Source organism: Podarcis filfolensis (assembly GCF_964270895.1).
Source record: "Podarcis filfolensis genome assembly, chromosome: 7".
Lineage (NCBI taxonomy): Eukaryota > Metazoa > Chordata > Lepidosauria > Squamata > Lacertidae > Podarcis > Podarcis filfolensis.
In genome coordinates, this window is record NC_139603.1 from 28,528,947 (window position 1) to 28,552,051 (window position 23,105).

Sequence of the window (23,105 nt, forward strand, 5' to 3'; positions counted from 1 at the left end):
TCCATTTCTGACTTACTGCTACAGTTACAAAGGAAACAGTGTATTTTATTTCTGATCCTGAACCCTCACAGGAGTATTTGCACGGTGAATAGGTGTCTTCCTTTTTGCTCTTACCCTACATCAGAGCTCACTAACTTTTGGGGTATGTTTGTTGTTGTTGTTTAGTTGTGTCTGACTCTTCATGACCCCATGGACCAGAGCACGCCAGGCACTCCTGTCTTCCACTGCTTCCCGCAGTTTGGTCAAACTCATTCTGGTAGCTTCGAGAACACTGTCCAACCATCTCGTCCTCTCTCGTCCCCTTCTCCTTGTGCCCTCCATCTTTCCCAATATCAGGGTCTTTTCCAGGGAGTCTTCTCTTCTCATGAGGTGGCCAAAGTAGTGGAGCCTCAGCTTCAGGATCTGTTTTTGGGTATGTGTGCACATATAAAAATGTGATGAGTGAACAACCACCAGCTGCTCTCCTTGTACAGTGGTACCTCGGGTTAAGAACTTAATTCATTCTGGAGGTCCGTTCTTAACCTGAAACTGTTCTTAACCTGAGGTACCACTTTAGCTAATGAGGCTTCTCACTGCTGCTGTCGCCGCACCACCGCCACACAATTTCTGTTCCCATCCTGAGGTAAAGTTCTTAACCTGAAGCACTATTTCTGGGTTAGCGGAGTCTGTAACCTGAAGCGTCTGTAACCTGAGGTACCACTGTACCCTGAATCAATTCCTCTCACCCCACAACCCTGGTATTAAAAGTTGTCTGGATACACACACACACACACACACACACACACACACACACACTTCCAAGGGATCTGAGTCAGATCCAGCAGAATTAAAATGGATCCTCTTGAATTTGCATTATTTTACACAGTGTCCCCACCCCCACCCCAACCACCTGCAGATTAACACTTGCAGTCGTAGACTGCATAATAAAAATCGCAGATCCAGTGCTTCCTAACACCACAAAAACACTGATTCAAAGCACATACCCTCATGATTTTCACATAGGCCAACAACAAAACTGCCAACAAATTAGAGAAAGCACTCATGAGTACAGGTGATCTGTGATTTGATGGTGCTTTTGGGGGGGGGGGTTCGTAAGAATCCATGCTGCAATGTTGGGAAGGATTGGTTTCTTTCCAGAAGCATGGCCTTCAAGAAAGGACATCTGGATCTTATGAAAACAATGGCAATTACGGCAGGGTGGGGGAGAAAAATCATCTGGAAAAGGTCTCTACATTTAAGGGAATTAGATGGCAAGTGTCAGCAGATCAAAAGACCCAGCTGGCCAGTAGCTCATATGCAACAACGGCCAGAGGATGTATGTTGCAAAAGAGGCATTGCAAAATGAAGCAAGTCAGGCTTGCAAGTCAAACCAGCATTTGTGCCTCCAGCTTAAATATACTTGCACTACTGTTACGTACTCCAGTTTACCTTCTATAGATTTCAAGTGAAATGTGAGCCAGAAAGTCCCTTGAAGTCACCAGGAAGCCTTACACTTTTCGACATCTACACTACTTACTGTAGACCTGCCTCACAAGTCAATGTTTTCAGAATTACTGGGGAAATCTTCACAAATGCAAAAGAATCAAAATAACAAAAATGGACTCTCTACTTTTCCCCGTGCTTGTCCAATGTTTATTAGAATTCATATGGAGCGGATTATTTCCAGGATTTGAGCAAATCATCATCATCATCACATACTACCATGGCAAATATAAAAGTGAGGGATTCCAGAGGAATAGTGGTGTTAATTTCTAACAGAGGCGACAGACCTGTGGCTCATTAAAACCTAAAGTACCAAGAGATTGCTCCCCCAGCAATTAAAATAAATAGTTCCAAAGTACAGCAGTGTTACAGAAAGGCTGTTTTAAAAACCAACACTAACCATCAAAATTACAATTATTCTGTGGGTTCAACACTACCATTGTGTAGTATTTTTCTCTCCAAATAAGTATGTCGCCATTTGACCTGCAGTGTATATAGAAGCTTTTCCTATACATATTTGGCCGGCCTTTTGAGTGGTCTGGTTCAGGGGTTTGCATTATTTGTTTTCCAATGTCAAGCTCTTTGTTTACTAAGATTTACTGGAGTCTAGGATTTCTATCACTGACAAGAACTTCAGAGTCTACTTTTAATGTGTTCTGGGGCCATTTGCAGTTGATGCAGCCTGATGTTGCGGACAAGATACTTACAGTGGTGGGTCCAGCCATGTGCTCCCCTGGAGCCCTGCCCTTCCTGGCTGGTTAGAAAATCAGCTGAAATGAGGGGACCAGTAAACGCTTCATTGTGCAAGGATGTGGTGCCAGCCACACTTAAAAGAGGCAGTGGTGAGGCTGCTGCTTAAAAAGCCCACCTTTGGTGTGCCATCAGCCAGCTGCAAACACCCTTTTTTGGGGGGGGGGAGGTGGTGGCAGAACCATTACTAGAGGACACTGCTTTTCTACATCTTAGTTTAGGCCTGGTTGACCAGATGGATGGACCAGTAAACTGGAATCCTTGGAAGATGTAGATTCTTGAGGCTAGGTGGTTCCCATGTTTGGAAGACAGGCTAGTTGCCTGTTCTGAATGGGACACACCCTCTAACACTTAGAGGAGGGGGAGTACTCCTGGATACACCAGTCAGTGGAGGACCAAATGGTCTCTGTTACTAGGAGTGCCGTTTACCAGCTTTGTCTGGTACTCCAGCTATGGTGGCATCTGGATTGGGGTCATTCGGCAACTACAGTCCGTGCACTGGTTAACCTCAAGCCTGGATGACTGCTCCACGCTCTGTGTGGGACTGCCCTTGGGCTTGGACCAGTAGCACCAAAACAGTGGTGAGACTGCTAAAAGGGCATGCAACCACTTTGCTAAAACATCAACACTGACTGCCCATTATACTAGGTCAAGCTCAAGGTTCTTGAGCTGATATACAAAGCCCTGAACTTGGGCCCAAGTTGCTTCAAGCACCACCTGAGCCTTTCTATCTGGTCTCTGTCATTGAAATGATCCAGGAGTAGACTTCCGGGTTGGCGTCTCCGGCAATGGCGGAGCTCCTCCGATCGGGAGGAACTTGCTCCGTGAAAAGCAGGGTCTGACCGCCACGGCGAAGGCGGAGACCCATTGAAATCTTGTGAACCTGGGATTCGGCTGGCACCTTTTGCGCCTCCCCTACTCGCGGGGAAACCCGGTTTCGGGGATCCGGAGCGACGTGGGGTGAGTGGCGCGGTGCTTCGAATTGACTGCTTCTTTCACGGAGTGAAGCCGCATTGCTGCTGCCGGAGAGCGCTGACTTTTTCCTGTGGACAATTGGATTTTAAACAACTACCCGTGAGTAGAACGGAAAATTGGATCTTTAAATACTTTAATCTGGCACCGAAACGGGGAAGGTCTTCCATCCAAGTACTAACCAGGCCTGACCCTGCTTAGCTTCCAAAACATTTTTGACAGCTAGTTAAATAAGAGAAAGATACTGTTTCCATTGTTCTCTTCTGCGTTTAAAAAGGAGGAAAAGTAACTGGAAATTGAAACTATTTTTATGGCTTGAATTGTGTCTGAAAGGATTGATACAAGTGGAGACTGTTTCCCTCTAGAGGGAGTCTTTGAAACTGTCACAGGAGTGCAACTGGGGAATCACCAGCTGCAAGATAAGTAATTGTGAGAACCAGAGATTGACCTTGGACCACTCAAAATGTTGACAGGAGAAGCCATTGTGACGGTATTATGCAAGATAAGCTACTCGCTGGAACAGCTTCATAAGAAGACGGATGACATGTCTTTTAAAATTGACAGCTTGGATCAAAAAGTGACTAATTGGAGTCAAAAAGTGAGCACCAACACAGAAATAATTCAGGACTTGGTACAAGAATCTACTTTGGCAGGACAAATTGTGGAGGAGAAAGAGAAAGCTGTGGTTGTTGAGCCTAAAGTAATACAAGCGGGATCCTCAGTCTTACAGAAGCAAATTGAGGATTACAAGTTGAGGCCTTCTATTATTGAATCTAGAAAAAGCCAGTTTTTGAGGATTGGACGGAAGAAGGAAAGTTGGAAAGATCCCTCTATGCAGGGATTAACCGACTTTTGGGACATGGACTTGGGTCTGGAGGAGATTGGAGTTCTGGGGGCCTTTGGATTTCGAGGAATTTTGAAACATGTCATGAAACATCTTATAGACCTCAGCTTCAACCATGGAAATTGGGCTGACCTGCCTGGAAGGAATAAAAGCATTGTTAGGTTAGAGTCTTCCCGAGATCTGCTCTTTGGCATTAAAGAATATGAAGAAGACCTGCAGAAGGGACCTGGAAAAGAGTTAAGAGCCTCGGACATAAGATCTCCAGGTTGATGGACTATATGGAATTGATGGAAAGGACTGGCAGAATCTGAAACCAGGGAGAGGAGATGGTGGAAGAAGATTAGAGAATTTAAAGTTTATATATAGAAATACTGTAAAATTAATGAATGATAGAAAAATGGTGGAAAGAAATTTTATGGCCTTAGCAGAAATGTTATAAGGAGTTAAGCATATATAAGTATTTTAGTTTTAATGATAAAAAATATGTTAAGATATTTATAATATGACAGAAAATAGAGAAAGATGGAAAGGATTTGCTGAAACAATTAACAGAAGTGGAATACAAAAAGGGAGGTGAGAGGAAGTCGAGGAAACAAGGGAATGAAAGATAGAGTATGGAAAAGGTGTGATGTATGTTTTTAAATGGTTATTGTTTTGTTTAGGGTTAAGGTGGGTTAGGCCTTTGTTTAGTTTAGTTTAATGTGTTTAGGTTGTGTTTTGTATTGTTTATATATTGTATTGTATTGTTTTTTTTCTTTCTTTGTTTTTTCTCTTTTGTCTTTTGTCTTTTTTCTTTTTCTTTTCTGTAATCTTTAAAAGTAATAAATATTATTTTTTTAAAAAAGAAATGATCCAGGAGTGCTGTAAGAAAACTCTTCCAGCAGAGATTTGGCAGACATCCTTGCTTCTGACTTTCAGTTGTCTCTTGAAGACTTTTTCATGGCAATAGACCTATGCAGCTGTTTAAACTTTTATTTTTAATTAGCCAGGCACCATGCTACCCAGATTTGATGATATAGGGGTATAAAAACTATCCCAAAAGCTCATTATATATAAATGGTCTTTTGAACAGTATTGCTCCTCTCCCCCTGCCGTTTACATATATTCCTAGCTGAGATGTTAGCTTCACATGCAATTATGAATCGTAATACTTTCAGCTTCAACGTCGCCGCAAAAACCTAAGCATTTACTGTGACTTACAACATAACTGGCACAGTAACAGAGCATTCTAATTATATACCAATGCTTTATTGGAAAAAGACTACACAAACTTAACTGAACAGGGCATGGTTTTCATAGTACTGTAATACTAAGATAGAAAGATGTAGTTATGTATCAGTTGCAGCAGAATTCAGGTTATCAGATATCCAAACTAATGAGAGCACCTTTTGCACTTCTGGCAAGAAATCCCACCAACCTGTCATTATAAATTACCGTAGGATGCTACTAGCAAGAGCTAGAAGACAGTTTAACACAGAGTATCATAGCTTAGTAAATGACAGGGAAGGTGGGTCTACCTCATCAAACCAAGTTTTACAATGTCATTGACATCAAGATTGCTGTAAATAACGTATTCTACTTCAGTGCAGCACACATTAGTAAATGGCTAATTTGTTATCAACAGAAGTGGAATTTTAATGATCAGTACGCCTGGAAATTTGGTTACATTAATGAAGACCACTGTACCTCATGCCAGGTTTGGCCACAATATCTTTGAGGCGTGACCAAACCTCTTCTTAAAAAGTGACGCTGAAGTTGTGTTTCGATCCACAACCTTGCTATAAGATGGAAGAACTCAGAATTCAAATTGTGATGAAGTCTGATGCCCCCACCTCAGGTGTGGGAGTCATAAAGTCATGGCAGAGGCTTGTAAGACTGCAGGGTACCTCCTGACCTCGTGACCAGCACTCTGAGCTTTACAATGTATTGGAATGTATTGACCTTAAATGGAGTTGTGTTTCCTCTGGGCAGTGATGACCTTATATGGCGATGGGTGTAATAAAAGCCTTGACCGGATGAGGTAACGTGAGACATTGGCAAACGGCCATGCGGCTGGAGAGAACAAAGGAGAATAAATCGGGGGAGAGCAGAAAGAGGATCTGCTCATACCATCATGAAAATATAGCTGGCTTTCTGTGTCATTTTTCTATGCTAAGCCATCTCATGACGGCTGGATTTCCGTCACTCAGGAACCTTCATGCGAGTTTTGCCAACAATATCTCAAGAGGTAGCAGAACTGATGCCAAAAGATGTGTGAAAGTGACATCTTGATTCAAAATGGCAGCTACCACCTGAATCTTGACTGCCACCCCCTTGTGCAAAATTTAGCGAGGATATCTTGAGAGCAGCCAAACCTATAGAGAACAGATGGCACAGACAAATCACTCCCCCAAACTAGATTTTGACGTGAATTATTTGTGAAATAGGAATTTTTCATTTCTTCCCTCTACTCTCCAAAAGTAGAGATTGACACTTTTTGTCAGTTATTAACAAAAATACATTACTAGTAATGGAGCAAATCCTGAGTTTCAGAACCTCGTTTTTAACAGCCGACAACGTTCCAGGAATCTTACAACTTTGCACATGTTCCTAGTACTCTAAGGCAAGAGGAGCTGCCATCTTCTTCACAAGGAACCCAGTCTCTTGATATTTGATGTTTGACAATATAGCTATTATATGCAAAGATTCTATGTTAGTATAGATGTGGGTTCTGCCCGGAGGGTATTAAAATACTGTGGCTGAACGTGGCTTTTTGCTGGTTCAGCATCAGGCTTTCTTTCTTTCTTAAAAGGAGTAACAGAACAAAATAGATTAGACTTCATTTTCACTTTGGCAAAAGTATTTTTAATAATGCGCTTTTTGACATTCCTGCAAGTTGCAAGGTACTTCAACTCAAGTTCCCTCAGAATGTTGTTTTTATTCTCTTAAACTTTGTGGAGTTTTTCCTCAAAACAGTAGATGAAGTAAACCTGTGTCTGCATGTATTACTTCTGAGTGCAATGAAGGCTGAGTGTTTTCTTCTTCACCCCTCAAAATTTCTATAAATAGAAAGCAAGCACATCAAGGAAAAAGGCTCTGTTACAATCTTCCCAACTTGTTTTTTTATGTGCAGATCTCTTTTTTCTTTTTTTTTAAAAGCATCATCCAAAATCAATGGGGGAAACAAAATTGAGGTAAATACTCAAGCTACAATAAAGTTAGTTTGAAATAATTGTCATTTGTGCTTTAGATAAGTCCATGCAAGTTTAGGCCACACCCACAATTCTGAGTCACCATACTATTAACAGGAATTGTGCTGTTCACACATTTATTTGATTTGCCTTGCAGTGGGGCGATTGTGCTTTAAAAAGTTAATATGGAAAAAAGTTACCAGCTTTTTTGTGTGACATGCGGCTCATTCACTGAATGGATGGAAGACAACAGAAGTAGTTCTGAGCAACTGCAGCAAGACTCATTTGGACAGAATGTCAAACTGACTTTCAGAGTTCTGAACAACATTCCCACTTGCAGTAGCAGGGTAATGTACAAAACCAGAATAAAGCTTCCTAGGATTCCAATCTCTTGGGTAGGAAGGAAAACATGAAGTCAAATACTATAGACAATTAGAGTGTAATCAACAACAATATAGTAAAATACCTGTCATAAGGCCCAAGTCAGAATGCAAAGGTGACGTGTATAGCTATTAATCCAGTCACAGATTCCTCTCTTCCCCCATCCCAAAGATTAAATACATCCTTAACTCTGTATACCCTCCATTACCTGTTTGCTGAATGTGACAAGCATGAATAATCCAAATTAGAAGATTGCTAATTGATGTTTTCAATGTTTAATAAAACTTTGTAACAGGATATTTGGGGCATGTATTTTTTTGGGGGGGGGATACCATATTAATTACTAATGCATAATAATTAAAACATAATGGTTTCCTGTTCAGAGCTCCATTTAATAAGCTGAAAGAGGAGCAAAATGATACTGCCAAATGTAAACACTGAGTATTTAAAAGTTATCCCTTCCATGTGGACTATTTTGGTGAAGGGGAACCCTAAATGTAAATGGCAGCACATGACTTTTCCTTTTTAAAAAAAATATATATAAAAAAAACTTTAAACTTAAGCAGTAAGGTGACGTGCAAGTATTCCAATGACTTTGGCTTAGATATGCATCATAGGCAATCAAGCTATAATTATTTTCTGATGCAAGGAGGAAAGTCAACTGAAAATGACAACTGAATTTCATGTACGAATGAGGCCTTTGAAGGTATACAACACCTTTGTTTCCAATCTTCCAGTCCACTTTCAGCTGCTGCATTTCAGGCTACCACTGGATGTACATTATTAACAATTGCAAGTTAAGCCAAAGAGATCAACATGACTTTAAATTAGGAAATTAACATACTTTTAGTTTCTCATCAAGTCAAACTTACTGAGGTTAATAATGGAATTGATCCTAGTTGGAGGGTTCCCTTCTGAGCAAAATGCAGAGCTGAATTTATCGCTAGTCATTTCTTTAAACAGATAAGACACCAATAAGAGTTCAAAAAGGGAAAAAGGCACAAGACTAAAAAAAAGCCAAACTTAATTTATGTTTTTACTGTCATTTTAGAACTTATTTTTTTGTATACAATCAAATATGGGAACAGAAGAGCACAATTCCACTGTACAGGTTGTAAGTTGTTGCCCAAAGACATGTTCATGAAAGTCAAACATTGTATCCAGCTTTATCTAAGAAATTCAATGCATTTTTCTATCCATGATTGGGTTTCAAATGGTGGAAGAGTCTCTACAATTATAATGGCCTGGTCTGCATGACACGCCAAGCCAAATTATAGCTTAATGGGACTGGAGGAACATGCAGGCTCCTGGAGAGGAGCTTACAGACTCTTTGCTCCTCCTGCATCTTTTTCACTCACATATTGCGCTCAACTAGGCTTAGCTTATTGTCTGAACCAAGCCTTGTGGGTAAGCTTTCTTCCTGCCAACTGAAACTATGGCCAAGAACATACCTGCCCGTGGGTGTGTGTGTGTGTGTGTGTGCGCGCGCGCTACAAGTTACTTTCTAGGAGCCTGCCTGTTCCACTGCTCCTAGTAAGCCATATTTTGACTTAAGAGTGTCATGCAAACCAGGCCAGTGGTGAGGACCAATTTGCAACCATTTGATCTAGGCATTCAAAAGTTACCCAACTTGCTATATTCACCAGATCTGCTGACCAAGTCAAACTACTAACAATTTATACAGATGTAGTTATATTGCAATCAAAAAAAGGGGGTGATGAATGCCAAAGTGAGCACACAATTCATATTTCACAAGTGCAGCTGCTGTAGAAATCCCTTATTTGACACACATGTAAGAACATTTGGGATCTCAGACTCAGTGTGCGCTTTATGTCAAACAGCAGCAGCAATATTGTAAAAAAACGAACACTATACTGCTAAAAGCAGTTACACCGGCTTGTGCCTTTAGAATACTAGCTACACAAAAATGCGACTCAGTGCTTCATGAAAGGTTCCAACATGCGTACCAAAAAGGAGCTGCATACATGTAGCAAAGAATATGATAGATGACTCTGAGTAACAGATAGGAAAATGCATAAAGACCTTCTTTTATGACAGGATACAATCAGAATAGGGTAGGAAACGACACATTTGCATTTCTGACGACGTCAGAAACAAAAGGTGTGCAGATGACAGATCAGCATAATGAAGAGACTCTAAAGGCACATTTCAGATAGCACAATGATTCTTAATTGTTTCTTTAAAAGGAATAAGAAGTGCATTGTAAGCAGTGTTCTCTGAACACAGCCAAATGCTTATAGTCCAAATGTTTTTCATAGTATTCTCCTCAGTCGATATGGCTTCTCAGCACAACTCCCAATTCAAGCAAAAACAAAAGGGAGGGGGTTGGATGGCTGGGTTAATAAAGGCTGACTGTACTAATAGTATTTACTCATCAGATCCTACTGATCTCTTCTGCGCCCTCTTCCGGGGCAGCCGTCTTGGGGAAGCTTTGTCTGAAGGAAAAGAAGAAGAAAAGTTACTCAATGGGATAAGTTAAATGAAATATTTTGGGGGCCAGGGGGAGAAAATTATTTTCTAATTTATTCCCTCAAAGAACGATCATGCAAAAGGCAGATCTGATAAGCATCTTATATACGTTCTTCAGTTATGGACATGCAACTAGTAGGCTATTAACAAAGATGTTCCTAAAACAATGCAGGATCAAAGCATTCAATCTCAGCTCTGTGATGACAATGGGTGGCTTGCGCAAGAGTATTTTGCTCTATTTCAGTTTCTAAATATAGAACAGGTGTGTATCTGTTCTAAGGATGAAGGAAACATCATGCCCTACTTCCCTCTAGCCTTAAGGACAGCCAAATCAAAAACTAATCTTTACATTCACAAGCTCAAGTTTCAGTATCTGTAGAATTCTAAATCATACAAAGTAGAAAGAATGCTAAGTATTCAGGCAGTAAATCCCCCAAAAGGTAACGATATCAGTCTCTTATGGGCAAACAAAAAGAGAACTATGGCACCTTACACTAACATTTTAGCAAAAGCCACAATAAGTAATAAGCCACAATAAATGTGTTAATCTTCAATATTTAATTAGTATTCAGCTTTCTAGATGGTTTACAAGTAATTGGCTGATTAGTTGTGGTGACTGAATTTTGCACACTGATTCGAACCACCTTTTGGTCTTGATTGCATACAGACAACCTTAATGGGGCAAAGCAGAAGTGAATGAATGTAATTGTGGGGTTCCAACTCTAGACCTAGCAACCTTACATCTTTTCTCAGCTCCCTGGCCATCCTCTAAACCTCCCTTGCTTCTCTAATGAATTCCTATCTATTCGCACAGCCCCTTCCACGTATACAACCTTTGTTTTGTCTGAGTCCTACTTTCCCCTGGGCTCATTTCTTGAACTCGATGTCTCCACCATCTATTGTTTTCTCACATTCCCATTTTTCAGGCCTCTGCCCACTTTGCAACATTTCCTCTAGCTAGTTTCTTGTTGAGCCTCCCTCTGCCCCCTTCCCTCACCCCCATAGCAGGCAGCCCTTCTGCACTTTAAGTAGTATAACGTTTCTTTTTTTATAAAAAAGATCCCCTTCTCCATCTAGCTAGCTTGGCTCAGTTCCCTGTCACCTTTATCCTCTAAGCCTCATTCTTCAGACATTTTGGTTCTGCTTCTCAGTCAGCTCCCTACACTGCAATCTTTCTTGAGCATCCTTCTTTCTCAGCAATCCGTCACCTATCTTCCCAGAATATAGCCTGTCCCTGTGTAGCCTTTTATTTCCCATGCACATTTGCAACTTCCTTGGCACTCACAGAGGTTGGCCTAACGTTTTAGCTCCTACAGCAGCTGGATATTGCACTCCACCACATCAACTCAGTCAATGTCAGAGGCTTCACTGCCACCAACACAGTATAATATATATTAGTAACTATTTGCCCCTTTATCAGTTAAAGCACCATGATCATGAAGTCCAAGCAAGCAGCAATCTTAATGCATTTTAAAAGTCCTCTAATGTGTTAATACTTTTTTTCTATGCAAATTGCTGTTTAGCATCAATAGTTAGTATCCTATGCTATGGAACAAGTGATGTGACAATTAAATTTTCTATCACGTGTTGTGAAAATTGTTGGTGGTCTATCTTGTTTCTGGCAATCTGAAGAATGTAGCCACGGTTTCCTTTGGGAAATCAGGCATGTAAAGTAGATGACATCCCAGTAAGCGCAGATACCACTGAGTGACTGACCATGTTAATAGTGTAACTAAGTTAGTATCTGAACATCAGCTCCCCCAAGATATGCAACAGTAAATGTACCAAGTGGGATTAACTCCAGACTTCTGTTGCATCTTCAAGATACTAGTGAAATCCTCCAAACCTTATTACTTTAACACCACATGCAATTATGTGAAGTGTACCAACTACGTAGAAATGGATTCAATGTTTAAGAACCTAATTAGTGCACAATATACATTTCAGAAGCCTCAACCCAATAAAGTGTCTCACCTCTTCTACTTTGCACTGAAGCCACAGGAAAAGCAAAACAGAAGAGACAGTAAAGATATTAGAAAAGTCCACAAGCATTTAAAAGATCTAAGAACATATTTGGACTAATTTTTGAAATCAGAAGTCACCAAAACATACAGCTAAAGCTCCACAGCTCCCAACCCAACAAAAAACCCTGTACACTAGTCACAGAATTACAGTTTTGTCCTCACCTAATGCTGTATAGATTCGGCAAGTATGCTTCTAACCAGTATAAGAAACAGTCAGTGATTTCACTATTGACTTCATCACTGATTTCAATATTATTGAATACTATTATCTTCTTCAAATTCATATGCATTCTCAATTTTTGGTTGGAGTCTCATTGAAGTTTATAAAACAATCTAATAGTAAAGGAATAATTATTTCTGGAAATAATTTCAAGTGAATCTGGCAGAGTAAAAAAAGGAACATTTAGAACAATCCCTTTTCTAAACAGTTAGAGGCAGGCATATTCAACATTGCAGTTAACATTGTTTCTCCAGATGTTGTGGACTACAACTCCCATATTTCTGACCACTGACATTCTGACTAGTGCTGATGGGAGTTGGAATCCAAACATCTGGAAGATGTTGGTTATCCTTTTATAAGAAATTCATTAATGGACTAACAACCTATGGTAATATGGATACTTACTTATCTGGTTTAAAGTTTCTTGAGGAATCCAACTCATGTCAACATCATTCTGATTCGATGTCCCCATCTCTACTTTTTGAGCTGGTCTTTTTCTCTGGAAACATTAAGCACAAGATTTAATAAGGGAAAGAACTCCACTGAACTCCACTTAAGCCATTCAACTTGTAGCATGTTTTTGTGATCACAACAGCGGTTAACTTCAAACCCAAAGCTGCTGGCTTTACATTCTAGCAGCAGTTCTAATACATGGTGGCATGAGCATCAATAATTTCTTAAAACAGTGTGCATATTTTACAAATATTTAAAGGTAAAAATCCTAATTTGTGATAAAATTCAACATAACACAGATAATTTCAACTTAATTGATTGAATCAGTATTAGGGTGAGCCATAATCTATGAACCATTTTTGAAGTTATAGTCCCGTATTCGTGGCAAATATAGTTGGTTAAGCTAAGTGAGTATGAAAAACACATGTTGGGAGGATCAAATATAGGCCTGACATGTGGAACTCTTGCAAGACGTCAAGCGTCACATGCTGCACTTGTATCTGATCTTTATGATGAAATGAAAAATGGCATTTTAGCCACTTTTCACTCTCAACAATGGCTAAGATTTGCTTATGTAGTCTTCTATTACAGCAACTCAACATCTGATCACATTTTACAACATTCTGTTTATAAGGAAGTGTGTGCAGATGCAATCAAGTTACCTCCAGGTGCAAAGAGAATACCACTGCATGAAAAAAATCATTTAAATAAACAGGAATTGGCCTACGGAATTGGTCTCTAAAGCAAATATTAGCTACACTTCTACTGCATGGTAGTTTGATCTTTGTGTAAAACTGCCTTGGATTAAGGCTTGCCTCAAGGAAAGCAATGTTCTAATATATGACATGATCTTTCCTTCCAGGTAGCCTATAGCAGTGTGTACAGGTTTCAGTCACCAGCCCATCCACATATTAAAGAGAGCCAGTTAGTTTAACACAGTGTCTTGAGACCACAGTCTGGGTCCAGAGTAGCATCTATAACCGGAAAGATGACCTGCAGAATTTCTTACCTTCCTAGATTCCAACAGCTGGTGTAGACCAACAATGACAAGCAGGCTAAGTCCACCAAGGAACATATACATAAAAATCCTTGTTTAGAAAAAGGAGAAGAGAGGTCCAGTAAGCTTTCATTTCTTTAAATAGAAGAAAACTAAACAAATCATCCCTGAATACCTTTACCAGATTAAGTAGACAGTTGCTGTCCTAAAAATGAACACACACTCATATACCCATCCCAACATCAACCCCAACTATACTTTGTAGAACAATTTATGAAGGACTCATCTCTTGATAGGAGGAGTCAGATTAGCCAACCAAGGGACACCAGTTTCAACTCAATAACTTTGGTGGGACAGCTAAGTTCTCATCTAGATAAATTCTCCCCACCCCAAGCCAAGATGACAAAAAGAAATTAAGAATGATCCAAATTACTGCTAAATCTTAAATCCTGCAAATAAAACATGTACCTAATGGAGCTATGTGTGGGAAACAAAAAAATCCTCGTCTTTCATAGCACTGCAAACCACTTATGAGTTACTACTCTAAAATCAACAAAGGAGATAATATAGACCTGCCTCGGTGTTGAGATCAGCAGAAGATGCCTTGCTGTTTACAGCATGGTGCTGATAATGCCAAGGTTGCATGTTCAATCCCTGTGCGGGACAGCTGCATATTCCTGCATTGCAGAGGGTTCAACTAGATGATCCTCAGGGACCCCTCCAACTCTATGATTCTATTAGAAGTTAGTGGGACGGTGGTGCTTGAGAGAGCATTTTCTTTGGTGCCTTCTAGATTGTGCCTTGTCCTCTGAGGTGTGCCCACCCTCATTACTATACATGTTTTGTTTTTAGGTCAAGACACACCTTCCACAGGCCCTTGGGGGTGGAAGATGCTACACAGTTTAATTTAAGATTAACAGTAGATAACCTGTTCTAGGACTGCATGATGAAGGGGGGCAATAAAAGCCTATGAAAGAATTAATAAATAAATAGGTTATTGAAATTAAGTCTTACGTTTCACCATCTAATCCATCTTCCTTTTCAATAATGGTAACAGTCTGGTTGAAAACAGCATCTTGAAAGAAGTTTCCCTAAAATGAAAAATTCAGCAACGTTAAAGGCTGCCCAAGATAACAGATTCAAGCCAGTATGTGGCAGTAATGTTAATACAGTGGAACCTTGGTTCTTGAATGGCTTAGTTGACAAACAAATCGGCTCCAAAAATCTGAAAACCCATAAGTAACTGTTCTGGTCTTTGAATGCTTTTCAGAAGCCAAACGTCTGATGCGGCTGTCGGCTATTGTTTCCGGGGCGCCTGCACCAATCAGAAGAAACACCTTGGTTTTCAAACGTTTCGGGAGTTGAACGCACTTCCAGAACGGATTAAGTTCGAGAACCAAGGTTTCACTGTATATACCTCCAGGGATGAACTGCTTCTCGGCGCTTCGTTCTTGTCTATAATTTCCACTCACATTGCAAATCACAATAATCAGAAAGCTAGCTTACAGGACTCAGTGTCTTGTAGGCCTCAGGTTGTCAACATACATTTTCAAAGCTTTACTAGGAGAAAATGTCCACAACTAAGGGATGAAAAGCGACCACTCAAAGTGGAGTTTGTCTAGAACTTTTGAAAAGGACAAATAAAGTTACATTTGGAGATTGATGAAGCTTTTTACCTGGGTTTGGGAAGGTGAGGGGAGAGAGAGGAGGTGGCAAAATCATAAAGATAGTATATGTTGACCAAAACAAGAACAAAAAAGACCAACTCAGATTCAAAGAGTGTCAGAACATTCAGATATTGAGGAGTGTATAATGTTGTTGTGAAGAGTTACAAAAAGTAAAGGCAGTGTTTTAAAAAGCAAGACTGCACCTGTTCAAATCAGGGTCCAAGACATGAACTCTAATGTCTCCTTCCAAAACCACTCATCACAAACCTTAGACTATCATATTGGAATACTATCAAGGATTTGGCTATACCAGAACTTGCAGAATAGATACCCAAGCCTAAGCAAGATAAAAATGGCACACTTGGATAAACATCACTTAATACTCCTGGATAACATCAGCAAATCCCTAGTTTAACACTAAGGAAACCTTGCCAAGCTTCCAGGCTGTCACTCACATTTTGGTCTTTGTAGTTCAGATTGATAACCAGTCCAAAGGGCCGACCACCCATAGGCTCCGCAGGAATGAAGGAGTATTCAAATGTGGCCTGTCTCTGTGGTGGAACAACCGTGTTCAGAGGAAGAGCAGTGAAATTCTGAATGAAAAACTGGTAATCTTGAGGGTACCGGAACGAAGCATCTAGAGACTCCACAATGAAGTCTTCTGTACCCTTGTTAGTAAAGCCAACTAAAAACTTCACAATGTTGTTTGCTGGAAAATCTAGGAGGAAATTAGAAAACTGGTTAAGCTGAAATTGTGTGCACAACTCAAAACTTGCATAATGTTGCACTATAATTAGACTAAACTGATAAAGTGTGCTGGTCTGAGGTAAAAAGGAGGCCATTTTTTACCTTCTCCTTTCACAAACAAGATGGTTGTATCAGCGCTAGGGGATGCTTTCGGTTCTCCCGATAGATCTTCTTCCTCTTTCTCTTCTGTCTAATACAAGAGAATGTTTTTGAAAAGCCTATGACGAACAGTGAAGCAATGAATATCTGAAGTAAGACCACTATTGCAAAATCCCACATAAAAGCATTTCCATGCAAAAACATTAATGTTGCAATAAATATTTGGAATTTCTTGAAAACAATTATTAAGAGCGCAATCCTTTGTGTGTCTGTTTGGAAGCAAGTTCCATAAGAAAGCAAAAACCCCATGTGCTGCCTATGTCTAACAGGGCTCCTTTGGAAGGATGTTTGCTTGCAAGCTGGATTCCTCTTTCTTTCTGTTTAGTTGAGAGAAGCAGAAAGAAGTGCAACCACTCAATGCAACATGACTGCTTAGACTTGGTTTCTCCATCTTTGTCCATGACAATTATGTATTTTTTCATGTTGTGAGCTGCCTTGAGTATGGTGTGAAATATGGAAGTGCGACATACAAATAAAATTATGCATGCATGTATTATGTACTCCAGGAATGGAGAGGGAAGAGGGTGGGGAAGGTGAACAAATCAGAGGTGTGCAACTTACCTTTTGTAAATATAGTAGGTATCAGAAAGCTAATGTTCATATTATCATGTAACAAGAGGAGGCCAATACACAACCTTACAAAACAGCTACCAAAGCACCAAAATAGGTGCTTGTACACCAAACCACAACTAAGAACAGCCAGCTGCATGAAAAGCAGAAGTGGTCAAATGTACAAAGTATAGAAAAGCTTAGAGTTACTAAGTAAATTATCAAATACACATTTGATAATTGTGTCTAGGCAGTGATATTATACATAATCAAAACCAGCCTTCTGCTGTTGTAATATTCACTAGGATTGGTGTATTGATGGCAATATAGCCCTCAGTAAGATTTGCATACAACTTGGTGGCAGTAATACAAACTGTGGTCATCAAGCATTGTACGTCCCTTTGGGGCTTTTGATATACAAGAGGGAACCATTCTGGAGGAGGGAGACCTGTAGTGGCAGGCTTAGGAAAGAGAACACCATAAGCCTAATGCAGATTTTTCAAAGTGTGACTCTTCCCTCCACAACTGCCCATGTGGTCATTCCAACCACTCAAAAGATATTCCCCTCCCCAATATACTGCTGCATTTCTATCCCTGCTACACATTTTTTTGACCAGCAGTACAGCTCCTTGGGTTTAGCAAAGGTCCATTTTTACTATATCCTACTTACAGTTGGAGCAACTCAAGCATTATGATTTGTGGATGTTCACTATGGCAGTTAACAGGGCCAGCCCAATTTCTCAGCGTGGCAGCCTAAGGACAGCTTGGAGGAGCAGTAGAACTGGCCTCCAAGGAGCATACCACCTGCCCCCCTCTTCCCAGCCTCCTTTCCATCTCACCCCCTGTGAGTGGGCTATGGCAGGTATGCAGATGAGGAGAGAGAGGAGTGGCATTTTATGCTTTACCTCAACAGCAAAACATCCTGGGTAGACTCTGACAACTGAGTACTCTTGATAACAGGTTATCTGCTGTAAAAATTGTAATAATGGACAACATAAGCTTGTGAAACAGAAACAAATACTTGTAGATGTACCAATTCTGTGGGTTCATCTTCTTCAACTTCAGCTTCATCATCTTCATCTTCAACGACTGTATCTTCAATAGCTTCTTCATCTTCTGTGGCATCTTGGGCAGCCACCAGCAAACTAGAACCTAGAGACAAGGTAAATGAAAAATTATTTTAAATGTAGGCAAAGTTATTCTCGTGTTTAACTTTGCTTATGAAAGCTTTCATTACACTTACTAAGTTATCAGTTTAGATAAGTTGTGAGTTGCATTCATGTCTCTAGTGAAAAGCATCACTAGAAGTTCAGTGTAAGAAGATCCAGAGTTTACTCTGGTATTTATAAAGCAGTTGTCAATATTAATTTTCAATACCACCTAATATTGCACTAGGCACCATACAGATTAGAAACATAAAGGCCAACGACACTGGCTTAAATCCTACCAAAATACATTATAGACGGGACAGAAATAATTAAAATAAAGATTTCCTCACAAAGGTCTTTTTAAAAAAACTATTATTGCAAACACACAGAAGTCATCCCACAACTAACACCCTGAACAGAACTTTAAAGTATGGGCATGTTAATCCAGCTAAAAAGTAGCAAGTATCTACCTGGCAAGGAAAAGGACCTCTAGTGAGCAGGTTAGGATCATGCAGAATATTTTCTACCTCACAGTGAGGTATATCTTAGCAGAAGCTACAACTGAAGTTGCACTATGGCAAGCTAGCAACTTTGATTTATTAAGGTTAAGAACTCTGGAATGTGGAGGTATGCTAGTTTGTATCAGCCCACACCAAGTTACACAATCACAGCCCATAAAGAGCTATTTGCTAAAATAGAGCATGACAATGCATGAAAGAGCTTGAAATAAAGGATTTTAGGACACCTCCTCCAAATGTATGGCAAAAGCAACCCCTCTTTTTTTGGTCACGGGGAAGACTCCAAATAAAATTTCCCTTCCTTTCAGAATGTTACAAAAGGAAAGGTCTTAGTGCCATCAAGCAACCACAGCTCAAAAGTTTCATTACAACTCAGTTCAAGTGACTTCAAGAGAGCTTAAGATCAACATACTGGTTTAATTTAGCTGTCTGTTGAGCAGAAGCGTTAAACTAAATCTCTTAAATTGTGATAGTAGACTTCTATCACTAGGATTCTTTAGTGATTTCCTTGAAATGTTCATTATGCTAAAAGCACTATGGCAGACCACACAAACTTTTCCAAGCAGTAGCATGCTTTCAAGATTTCATGATCTCTCCTATATATTTGAGAAAGAATGATGATGTGGCATTATAGTGGAGAGGAGGGAGTGTATTCAACATCTGTTATCGCAGCCAGGAGCTAACTACCAAGAACTGAGAAGTGTAATTTTCCAGTTATCTTAAACTACTAATGCTGAAAGAGAGCTACCCTGAATTTATCTAAATATTTTGAATGGGGGACAAAAGTGGAAATGCACAGCAATTAATTTGTGGAACCAGCTCTCAATCAGAACACTTTGCTAAAAACACTAAGCACATGCTATTGCAACTGCATAAATTCTCTCCCATTCAACAAGGAATGTAGGTATTTGACTTTGTTCCAGAACAAAGAACACTAACTAGAGGTTCAAGAAAACTGAATTGGAGCCAAGAGAAGAGACATGCAAAATCTCCAGAAGAGCTATGTTATAACTGATTAGGTCACAAAACCAAAGAGAAAACACACATGTATCTATGACATTGTACAAGAAAAAATGGTAATACAAAATCACTGCAAATGAAATTAAAAGAGCGCTAGTTTTAATCTGAAACTAATAAGCCTATGCCAGTAAGCCCAAATGATGTCTGTGTTGTTACTATGAGAAGGGTCATCCATAAAACTATAAGGATCTTTCCAATTGAGGCAAATATAATTCAAAGTGTAAAGTGATGCACAATGAGGCAACCCCCCACCCTTTCAAATGAACACTGGTGGGGTCTGAACTAGCAGTTACTAAGAAGGAAACATCTTGGGTCTGTGGTGGACAGCTCAATGAAAATGCTGACCCAATGTATGACAGCTGTGGAAGGTACTTGGCATGTGAGGGACCACTGGGGAAATAAATGAAAATAACTGGCAGCATTGTAATGCTAAGCACAGCTTGGTACCTCGGGTTACACACGCTTCAGGTTACAGACTCCGCTAACCCAGAAATATTACCTTGGGTTAAGAACTTTGCTTCAGGATGAGAACAGAAATTGTGCTCTGGTGGCACGGCAGCAGCAGGACGCCCCATTAGCTAAAGTGGTGCTTCAGGTTAAGAACAGTTTCAGGTTAAGAACGGACCTCTGGAACGAATTAAGTACTTAACCCGAGGTACCACTGTATATGGGTGGAATCAATCCACCCCCTCCCCCAGTTCTGATATGCAAGTTCATGCTGTTTGAAGGTGGATTCACCTTGTGGTTAATGCACAAGGCATATATCAGAATGCATATATGTGCATAAGGCATATATATCACCCATCCTTTATGGTATCTGCATATAATACCAGCAATGTTTTATTTCATGTTTGAGCTTTATAATTTATGTGATTTTTGTTCCAGGATGTTTAACAATTCAAATGCACAACATTTCTGGATTTATGTTTTAAATGGAAATAATGCCAGTGGTCTGCCAGGAGTAGGCTTCGTGCTGGGAGGTTTGAAGAGACAAGTGTTACTGGCAAATACAGCATGCTTTTTAAACACATAACCCTCACCTAGACTTCCAGATGTGTTACCGCACCCTGTATAATTAACCTTGGAAAGCACGTGCAATATTTTCTGTGAAGTATACCTACCCCATAACCTTGATCACACCTGCATATCAATAATAGCCCTACATAAGATCACAAACTTGTATTCTACACTAGCTGCCCTGTGTTCCTTCATTTTGTACTCAACTACAACCCCAACCACAAACATTGTTTCAAAATCGAAAACAATCTACGTTTACACCATCTGGTTGAGTTTAGAATATGTTGATTAATTACTTAATTAAACATTAATTGAACTCATTTGTTGGTATGATACACAAAATCAAATCTATGCTGGTCTCAATTTATACCGACAAGCTTCTTGAGCAAGGCCCTCCCAAAACTTACTTGACCTTGGCTTGTACTGCTGCAGAAACATCCAAGAAATTGCAAGTAATTTGTATGATAATGCAATTTAAATGCTTTTATTGGTTTTACTCAGAGAAAAACATGAAGGTCTCAACCCTGACCGTGGACAACCACAGGGATATGTTCTAAGTTGTCAAATAAACTCAGGAAAGTAATTTGATTCAATTCATACAGTTCAGCAGACCTCTACCAGTTCAGACACCCAACTTTTGAGATCAGTAATCTCCAAGCTCTCCACAATTTTATCAGCTGTGAAATCACTACTGAACAGAACCCAACAGGTTTGGGGAAAACTGTCTTCAGTTACAGACTTCCAAGGTTCCTTCAAGGAAACTTGGCTGAGCCCCTATGAATCCGGCACAAGTTTCCTCTGGGCACGAGTTAGCTCTTTCTTTCCCATTCAAAGCAAGGATCTCAAAGCTGCAGCTTGTACACTAGTGCAACAAGTTGATCACAAGAACCTGAAATGTTATGCTTCCGTGTGAGTTGCCTGTACTTCAACTCTCCCTCTTTTAAAGGGAACAAGAGAAACTGGTTTCCCGATAGCTGTCCATTTGGCAAAGGTTGCCAAAGCGTACCGAGCTTTTCGGCTCGCACGTCCCCAGGTGGGGTCAGAGGCCGAACCTGAACGCTGTGCCGAAATAAGAGGAACTATGTGTGATTTTCCTCTTTCTTCCCCTTCAGCAGCAGCCAGAAGGAATCACAGCTGCACCGGAGGAGACACATGAGCGACGTGAAGAGCTGCGCGCTCCATTCCCACCGAAGGTAAGAGTTTGCAGGAGTAAAAAAGCGAAACTCCTCGCACAACCTCGGGCTGCTGACACGTGTCAGCTTTCGAGTCCCTCAAAAAGGAGGTTAAAGAGAAACGTAAAAATAAACGAAGCTACGACCAGCCAGCCCCATGTGGCTATCGGAGGTCTGGACTGACACGTCAGCCTAGCGAATAGGGGAGGGGGGAGAGAGCGCAAAAGGAGCCCCCCGCCCCACTCAGAAGCCTCCGCCCCCGCCTTTCAGAATTCACCCGCCGAAACGACGCGCGCGAAGCCGCCTCACGCGCTGCTTCCATTTCAAAAAAGCACAGGAACGTTCTCCCCCCCCCCCCACGCCCGGCCCCTCAACCGCCGCCTCGCGTACGCGCGCGAGGCGGAGATAAAGCGGAGCCCCCGCTCGTTCTCTGTCGCTCCGCCTCACCTGGGCCGCTGCGGGCGCCGCCCAGAAGCAAGGCGGCGGGGAAAGCCAGGAGCACGAGCAGCAGCAGTTGGGGAACGGACCTCCTCATGGTAGCGGGCCGACTAAACGCCCTCGGCGGCAGTTACTACTTTTTCCTGCCGCGACGCAATGGCGAAAGGAGCTCATCCGGCCCAGGTCCCGCCCACCGTAACCCCGCGGCGCCCTCACGTCACCGCCCTGTCACGCAAGGCCCGCGGACTCCGCCCCTCTCCTGCCCCGCCCCCTCCCCACCGCCCAGCTTTGCGCGGAGGACGTGGCTTCCCCTGGAAGGAGGAAGGAGGGGCACGTGACTGCAACTTGGCTGGTTTCAAGCGCGCATGCTCCGCGCGACCAACCGCTCCTTATGTACCTTTTCCTCGTCAGGCTTGCTTTCCAGAGCGCAGGCGCGAAAAGTTTTGACCGCGTGGAGCGCCTAAACCATGGGCTCTCTGGAGCGCATGCGTGGAATCCTACAGACGAGCGGAATCGTGCAGTACCTTTGACTTTACATGCGGACGCTAGCGTGTCTCGTTGCGTGTCAGTACGAAAGGGATACAACCCTCAACCGGCGACCTTTTTAAGACACGGCCGTGGGATTGCCTCTTTCAAGATCCGCAATAATCAAAACCATTGTTGTTCCGCAACGTTTTGATACGCGATGCCCCTGATGACACAATGCATTGGATGTGTACATCCCAAAATAATATTTGGAAGATTCCCTCCCACGCAAAAAAATAAAAAAATAAAAAATCATGCTCCTTAGGGTTTCAAGTCATGGATCTTTCGCAGCAACCACATTAGCAATGGCCAGGGATGGGTTTTGGGATTAAGCAAGACTCATGGCCGCTGCTTGGTCCAAT

The 23,105-nt window shown here is 41.2% G+C and overlaps 1 protein-coding gene and 1 long non-coding RNA gene across 3 annotated transcripts; one reads left to right on the forward strand and one right to left on the reverse strand.

The window, feature by feature from the left end:
* The first annotated feature begins 4,921 nt into the window (after positions 1–4,921).
* On the forward strand, positions 4,922–7,175 carry LOC310767201. Its single transcript, XR_014550718.1, has 2 exons — positions 4,922–5,885; positions 6,238–7,175. It is a non-coding gene; the product is annotated as an uncharacterized lncRNA (long non-coding RNA).
* Positions 7,176–8,622: 1,447 nt separating this feature from the next.
* Positions 8,623–22,635, reverse strand: SSR1 (signal sequence receptor subunit 1). Of its 2 annotated transcripts, none has more exons than XM_083624069.1 (8): positions 22,228–22,635; positions 17,939–18,057; positions 16,300–16,387; positions 15,906–16,168; positions 14,798–14,874; positions 13,796–13,874; positions 12,739–12,832; positions 8,623–10,055 (listed from the first exon to the last, which is right to left on the reverse strand). In XM_083624069.1, exons 1-8 carry the CDS (start codon positions 22,313–22,315, stop codon positions 9,988–9,990), a joined length of 876 nt encoding a protein of 291 aa, XP_083480195.1. In that variant the 5' UTR covers positions 22,316–22,635; the 3' UTR covers positions 8,623–9,987. The 2 variants fall into 2 exon arrangements, with proteins under 2 accessions (XP_083480195.1, XP_083480196.1); XM_083624070.1 differs by lacking the exon at positions 8,623–10,055 and adding an exon at positions 11,999–12,078.
* Between the last annotated feature and the right edge of the window lie 470 nt (positions 22,636–23,105).

Coding starts and splice junctions, on each gene's coding strand:
- SSR1 (XM_083624069.1), bottom strand. CDS start 22,315: ATGAGGAGGTCCGTTCCCCAACTGCTGCTGCTCGTGCTCCTGGCTTTC. Junction 13,875..14,797: donor GATGGATTAGATGGTGAAAC/GTAAGACTTAAT, acceptor TTTCTAAACAAG/GATTTTTATGTATATGTTCC. Junction 12,833..13,795: donor AGCTGTTGGAATCTAGGAAG/GTAAGAAATTCT, acceptor TAATGTTTCCAG/AGAAAAAGACCAGCTCAAAA.